The sequence below is a fragment of the Morone saxatilis genome, unplaced genomic scaffold, assembly GCF_004916995.1.
Source record: "Morone saxatilis isolate NCDOM2014 unplaced genomic scaffold, NCSU_SB_2.0 Contig8, whole genome shotgun sequence".
Lineage (NCBI taxonomy): Eukaryota > Metazoa > Chordata > Actinopteri > Moronidae > Morone > Morone saxatilis.
Window position 1 is genome coordinate 8,764,840 of NW_023340257.1, and position 7,928 is coordinate 8,772,767.

Genomic DNA, 7,928 nt, shown 5'->3' on the forward strand with positions numbered 1-7,928 from the left:
TTGAAAAAAACAGTGCTTTTTTTTCAAAAGTAAGGACATTTCTAAGTGACCCCAAACTTTTGAATGGTAGGGTGTATATATAAGGTATTTCATGAATGCATATTGGCTCTGGTGTGTTGCGTTATAGCCATGCAGGGGTTAAAAGGATGGTTTGGAAGGAAGTACACAGGATGCTCACTGATGATGATGATGATGATATACATAAGATTCAGCTTGTGTTCTTACACGAGCTGCACCTGCAGCAATGCAAGGCAAAGCAAGTTTATTTCTATAGCACCCTTCAACAGCAAGCAAGTGCTTGCCGTGACACTAAATGCTAAATAGGCTAAAATGGTATGCGTCAGATTAAACATGGGAATAAGAAATATAGTGCAGCTACAGTCCACATCAACAGAAGTTTAATTTCAGGCAGAACCATCGGACGTAGTTTTAAGCCTAAATTTAACTGAGAGTTGGAGCTAGATCTCAGGAGTTGCAGATATGAGTTTCATGAGTTTTGACCTTGGGTAAAGTAAGCAAACCTTTCCCTGGTGAACTGAGAGGTCTGAACTGTTAAAACACAGCAGCAGATCAAATAATGCAATTTTGTCCCTTAGCCCTTCTGTGCTGTACAAAGCAAAAGTATTGTTTTAAAAACAACTGTGACACACAGGAAGCTATTGCAAAGGTCTGAGAACTTGAATTATGTGTTCCACTTTCCTGGTCTCAGAGCTGTGTTTTTATAACACAAAACAAAAAAATGTGCATCATGTAGCCCAGTTGGATATTGAAAGTATTTATGGCGGCCACATTCGAAGCTTAGGGGAGAAGCTCAAAACCTGCTTCTCACCTGCTGACCAATGTGTGAAGTGGGTGTAAATGTCAGATTGTTGGTGGCGGAAAAGTTACAGAAATTGGTGGATACATAGCAGAACCTGCAAATTTGTTCTTAAATGTGTCTGTCAAACAACTATACCAAGTGGAACAGGCAACATCGGAACATCACTGCGTCAGCGTAGACACCACTCCAGTCTGTGGTGATTGTAACTAAACTACTCATGAACCAATTTTGTAAATATTAACTCTAAGCTTACTTTACTTGTATCAGTTTTGGTCTGACTGAGATATGATGATTAGAGTCAACAACAAAAGTAGTGTGAAAATGTCAAAGTTTTAACTATGTGGCTGAATCTTAAACGTCAGTCTTCTGTGTCAGTGTAATGCTTACAGTACATTGTTCAGCTGCAGCCTGTTTGTCAATTCCACTTTTTAAGACACAACCTTTTTCCTCCAGCAAGGATGACACTCATGACTGCCCAGCCCTTTGACTGTCTAAAGCTTTTTCTGTGCCATAAAATATGCAGCTAGTTAAAACTCCTTAAACTTGTCTCTGCTTAAACTACTTCAACTACAGTTTGTCATTATTATCAGTGTTTATTTATGACAGTGAACATGTACAAAGTGTGCAGAACAAAAAGTTTTTCTTGAATGCCATTCACTCATAAAAACCTGCTGACATTGCCCAGTTAAATTTCAATAAATTAAAAAGTTAATATTCAAACATTTATAGTTAATGGAATACTTGTGGTGTGTTTATGGTGTTGTGTGAACACTGTCAACACTGACTTCTCCTCACAGAAATACTGTAAGTATTCAAACAAGGTTTTTAATTCAGTGCAGAGCGTCAGTGCTGTGATGTTGCCTTTTAGATTAACAGTAATGATTAGGTTGATTAGATCAGAACTGAAGTCATGCAGAGAAGTGTAAATCTCGCTGGTTTAGAGATTATTTGAAATGCATATGGACTGTAGTTTTCTGATCCAGCTCCAGCTTTCCTTCACTGAGACGGATGCTGTTTTTTATTCATATTTGTTCAAATCCATAAAGGTTTTGTGATGGGGTATAAAATCATGAGAATATTTCACTGTTTTTGAATTGAGTGTTGCCAGTGTGCACAGTCCTCACTGTTGTTTGTTCAGTTCCATTCGTCACTCCAGTATCTTAATCTCGTCATTCTCTCTCGTCTTACTTCCTGTGGTATATCAGAGCAGTGGACTGTCAAGTGTGTGTGTGTGTGTACGCATATGCATATATGTGTGTGTGTGTGTGTATGTATGTCTGGGAACAGTGGAAGCTTGCAGACACAGTGGAATCTGCTGTTCTGCAGGCTGATAAGAGCAGGGCTATTTTGAGGAAGTGGTGCAGTATCTTTCACCAGGCTTCAGCGCTTCAACCTCACCCAAACATTTAATTATTTCAGACACACAACCTCTCACAAAGTTAGCATTTAAAGAAATGTTAATATGTCTGCCAGTTCTTCGAATTGCTTCATTACAATTGCAGTAAGATTATTACCTTTTTAAAATGATAATTTCATCAGGTTTTAGGTAACTTAACAATGTTGCTGGTTCTGATTGCAATTCAGACTATAGTAAATACAACAGTTATTACAAGTTACAATATTTTATTGTATTATATTTTTATTTACACCAATGGCAGCCAAATGTTGAAGAGCCATGTGGCTAGAAGACAATGAGATGCTTGAAAATATTCACATATGATTCAGATTTGGATCAGATCTAAAATAAGAATTCTTTAAGCACAAGAAACGCTGTGTTCTCCCTGATGTTTTGCAGTGTATGTTGGAAAGAAAATATAAAATAATCCATCTTTGCACATTTTGTGTACTGTGTACTATAGATGGTTGCAACTCTGCCTTGACAGTGTTTTGTTATGCGTCCTTGCTATCTTGTTCAAAGCACATATTCAATCAATTGTGTATGAGTAATGAATAATTCAGTGAGGGCACATGTCAACTTTCTGTCCTTGTGATGTCAAATGAACACGTGCTGAAGAGCAGGGATACAAGTATAAACTCTTTAATAAACCTGAAAATACACATTTGCAGCACGTGTCTTCCCTTTTGAGAGAACAGCTTGCAAACACAGCACACCTGCTGCAGAGCATTGTAGGCTGATACGTCTAAAAAGTTTGCAATTTCTGATGAATTTCAAATGAATCCACTGATCACTAACAGTACTCAGTCAGCATGTATGTGCAGTGTCATAAATCACAACTGGTGCTCCATTCTGCACTTAAATTCTGACCTTTTTTAATGAACTATACATATTTTCAACCTTAATGCAGCTGTATTTCCCTGCACGCCACTCATTTAGAGATTCATTTATTTATTTAATGACACACTGTCAGATATTCATTTTGACAAGTGAGTGAGTGTTAAACGGGTAATTTGTTTTAGTTGTTTAGTTTAATTGAATAAATATTGAGTATATTATTTCATTTTTATTGAGAAAAATATATACAAAGACTCAATACAAGGTTAAATAATTGTGGAATAGCTACTATGGAGTTCATAAAATATTATCAGAGTTCATCTACAGTGTGTCAAAAGCTTTCTTAACTTCAAAACCAATCTGCTGTAAAAACATTCAGCTCCCATCTACCTTGTGTTGAGCAGTGCTACTATTGGAATAGGGTTTGTGCACCCTGCAGAGTTAGAGTGTGAATTAATAAAGAGCTTTCCCAACAGAACTGCTTTATACTTAAATGTCAAAGTGCCAAAAGTGGAGCTTTTTTGTGCTCAAGGATTCTCTATACTCATTTACACATCTGTAGCCCTCTTACTTATTATCAGAAGCCTTATCTTTTGCATAGCCTGTGTCAGATAGCCCCCTCTAGTGTCATCACTGGATATGTGCATGTACACAGGACAGGACTTCCACCATTATCCAAGCAGACAAAGTTGCCATGTACATGTGGGGTATTTTGCCATATATATTTGACAATTGCTGCATATATTTGACGCTTAATTTGCAGGATCTTGGGCAGCTGATGGTATGACCTGCAGCAACAGATTTATGACAGAAACTGTGACACTTTTGCTCAGCATAAAGAGTTGCTAAGCAGTGAAAAATAAACTTAACTGCCTAGTTTATACAAGAGGGTCTATTTATGCCATGCATGTTTTTCACCTAGTGTTTTTTTTTAGTGTGAGCTGGGTAAAATATACCACAGCAGTTTTCATAGTAACTAATAAATTAGAAAAACCCTGATTCATGAGATTACTCACAATAACCTTTCCTTAGATAATAACACAAGATGAAATGTATATACACCATCAAGTTTGAAGTTCAGTAACTTTATCTTTCATGTGCAGCAGCCAGCAGAGCAGTCAGCAAAGCAGCCAGCAGAGCAGCCATGAAGACGACAACTCTCGCTTCTTGACTCCGTTCATCCGAGAGGAGAGGTGAGCTATATGTGTGTATGTTGATGTGTGTGTGTTACCTCCATATGGGCATCATTCTTAGCTCTGATTTTCACAGGTTTAGTTAAAAAATCAGAAGATTAAATCACTGCATTATTCTTATTATTATAGCTATATTAGAGTAAATTTGATGGCAAGTCAGGGCACATACAGTACAGTTTTTGTGTCTATTTTCTATTCTACCAGGTCACATGTGCCACTTGGAAGAATAATCTCAAAATGTCAATGTATTTCCTAGTTTCTGGTCACATCATGTCTTCCATGCATTCTCCACAAGGGGGCGCTTCCTCTTAATACTGGTGCACAAAGGTATTGATATCTGTTTCATTGTGGCTTTTAGTTCATGTATTTATTTACCTTTTAAGATACAAATTTAAGTAGCCTTCAACCACATTAAACAGGTTTTTTTTTTTCTTGGAAAATACTTATTCTGTACAAATTAAATACGGACAAATCTGTACAAATAGAGTAATGTCAGTGATATTAATGAAGACTGTTGAGCGTGTTTGTGTTTTTGACCAATTTTTGTCAATATTAGCAGTGCTTTTTCTGGGGTATCTGCCTATTTAATAGCCATGTAATAGTGCCCATGAGTAACTACGCCTACAGTAATTGTTGCCCCTTCTTCCCCATAGCTCAGTTTGAGTTGAGAGACAGGCAGTATCATTAGCTCTTTATCACCTTGGAATATGCTGCACTTGTCACAGGAGCACCAGTGACAGAACCGGACATAAAATCAGTTATTAAACCTGGGTGTGTAGGTGTGTGTACGTGTCTGTTTTAAGTGTGTGTATGTGTGCCTGGTAGCTTGGGATGTGATATGCGGTTTCATTCTTTATTCCTGACGTAAAGCCATGCAGCCAGAAGGAAACTCGGTGAGCAATTTCTTGCCTGCCAACACATTAGGAAGAAGATGTATGAGGATAGTAGAACTATCATTAACATTATGGAGATTGTCATTTTTTTCTGTTTTTGGGCTGAGATACAGTTATGACACACATAATAGGTGAAAAATAGGAAATGGGTCAGTCTCCAAATACTCAACATTACACTAAACATACAGTCCTGATTGTGATCAATGATTAGTGTCCGTCTTTTTGGAAAAGGTCCCAGATGTTCGATTTTCCCACCAGCACATAAATGCAGTTAAATAAAGGATAACCTTTACACCAAACCCCAGCCAGATGTAACACATTTGAGCCCTGGGCAAAGGTATTGAGCTTGAACTGTATAAGTCTGTAGAACTAGCAGAGTAGTTAATAATAATCACAGCCTGCTTACAAAAACCGCAAGGCAAGAAAATACAGGAATACACAAAGATTCTTTCTGTAGCATCTGCAAAACATGAGATAATGTTTCCAAAAATAGAATGCAATCCGGTGCTTATTCCTGTTACATAGTTACTGGCTGCACAGAGAAGCTGCTGCTGCTGCTGATGTCGTTTGTTAATACCGTAGTAATACCTAATTTATCCAGAAAATGGTGAAGGAATGTTCTGATAAAAGTGTCGGGAAACATGTTGGAATCTCCTTCGTCTGGCCTCATATTAACCACCCACTCAGCTGTCTTTGCCTCTCTGCTCTGTCTAACATTCACTACACCTCCACTCTTTCTCTGTCCTGCGCTCCTTCCCCATGTTACTCTCTCTGGCTCTCCCTCCCGCGCACTCTTCTCGCTCAGTGTCTCCACTTGCTCGAATTAGGAAGCAGTACTTGTCAAACCTATGGGATTTCTCACTGCTCTTCTCTTTGCTGTGCTGGTGATAGCTAGTAAGGGGCATCTGCAGCAGCTGCAGGGAGAGCAGCGTTCTGTAGCCGGCTTTAGAGGGCACGGAATGTCATGTATCCTCTGCAGGTAAAAACAGCTGCATTTCTGCCTGGAGCCTTGCACCGTTGCCTCTCTACCTGTCTCTCTGTCTCCATCAGACTTGTTTTGCTCTTACCGCATTTGTCTGTTTGTCTTGTGTGCTGCGGTTTGCTTACTGCTATGTGCAGCTGCATTTTCTGGTGAAGTGACAGCAGGCTGTCGGCTAATATGTACCACTAGCTGTGATTTTGGCTGCGCACTGCCAGATTATCAGGGCATCCGTATGGTTCAGGGAGAGAAAACTGATGAAATTCAGATGATTACACGAGGACAAGTTTGCTCATTTGCGGTCATTTTTGTGTATTTGCATCTCAGGCTTCTGCCAAGTTCAACTCCCCCACTATAACTGCAGATAGAGTTATGTAATAACACAATGTGACTTTGCTGAGGCAATGTAATATGAGTCATTAGTGGAGATGACGCAGCACATGATTGTGAGTTGTGAATTGAGATTAAACACTGCGAAGCATGTCGATTTATAGTGTAGCGTATAAATGTATGTAACTACAGTGTAATTGCAATATTTCACTCTAATCTGTCTATTAAAGGCATGTAAGTACTTTACAAAGTACTTTGCTAACTAAGAGAAAAAATAAAAAGAAACACAAGGCAGTATATGAAAACAATGTAAAAAAAACAACACATAAATAGAATTTAAAAAGATAGATAGCTAATATAGAATAAGACACAGTTACAGTGCAGTGAAAGATATGAATAAGTAGTTCAAAATTTGATTTAATAAAATTCAGTTGCAAACTTTAAAGTCTTAAGTCGTTAAACAGTTTGAGCAAACCTCTCTATATTCCAGATGTGGCACATAAAGGCTTCCAAGGTAAATTCTGACTCTGGGGACAGAAACAGACCTGTCTCAGACAATCTGAGAGGTCTTAACAGTTCATAATCCATCAGAAAAGTATTTTGGCCCAAAACCATTCAGTGCTTTATAAACCAACAGCAGTATTTTAAGATCAATTATTAACAGGAAGCCAGTGTAAAGATCTGAGAACTGGGGTCATGTGATCCACTCTCCTGGTCTCAGGGAGGTCTCTGATTCAGCTGCTCTCTGATCGACTTTTAGAGTTACTAGTTTTATAAATGCATGAACGAGTGTTTCTTAGTCTTGCTGAGACGTTAGCTCCAAAAACTATTATTCGGATTTTGGAGGATCTATTGGCAGACATTGGATATAATCTTCAAAGGTATGTTTTTATCAGTGTATAATCACCTGAATAAAGGAATCTTTGTGTTTTCTTTACCTTAGAATGAGCTGTTTTTATTAACAAAGGGAGCAGGTATTAGAAGCAAATTTACCCATTACAAAATCATACATAGATACTACTATACTCCTATGAAGCTTTTCAGAATGGGTTTAGTAGAAGACAAAAGGTGTTGGAAGTGTAAGGGAGAAAATGGTACATTTTTACATGTCTTTTGGGAATGTCCTGTGGTATTACCTTTCTGGAAAGAAGTATTAAGGAAACTGGGAGGTTGGCTGGGACAAAGGTTACCGGAATCTCCACTGTTCTGTCTCCTGGGAGATAGCACACTTTTGCCACAAGGAGTCAACAAAGGACAGCATGCGCTAATAACCGCAGGCCATCACAGCAGCAAGGCTGATTACTAAGGAACTGGAAGAGCACATGGTACGCCGGGGCTCACAGATTGGACTCAACTGATGACGGAGACTGCATCCTATGAATATTTGATTGCCAGGAAGAACAATGTTAAAGGGAAGTTCCATTTAGTATGGGACCATTTCTTTTTATATATTAAGGGCTTGATATATTAAGCATGTGTT

General features: G+C 38.4%; 1 protein-coding gene across 4 annotated transcripts in view; it reads left to right on the plus strand.

Moving 5' to 3' along the window:
- The window catches only part of gramd1bb (GRAM domain containing 1Bb), an 83,018-nt gene that overhangs the window by 13,788 nt on the left and 61,302 nt on the right, over positions 1 to 7,928 (plus strand). For all 4 annotated transcript variants that reach the window (XM_035679468.1, XM_035679470.1, XM_035679466.1 and 1 more), the window contains exon 2: positions 4,157 to 4,246. Coding sequence is in view for 2 of the 4 variants with exons in the window: in XM_035679466.1 (XP_035535359.1) it covers positions 4,157 to 4,246 (90 nt within the window). In the remaining 2 variants the exon portion in view is untranslated. The remainder of the gene's footprint in view (positions 1 to 4,156; positions 4,247 to 7,928) is intronic.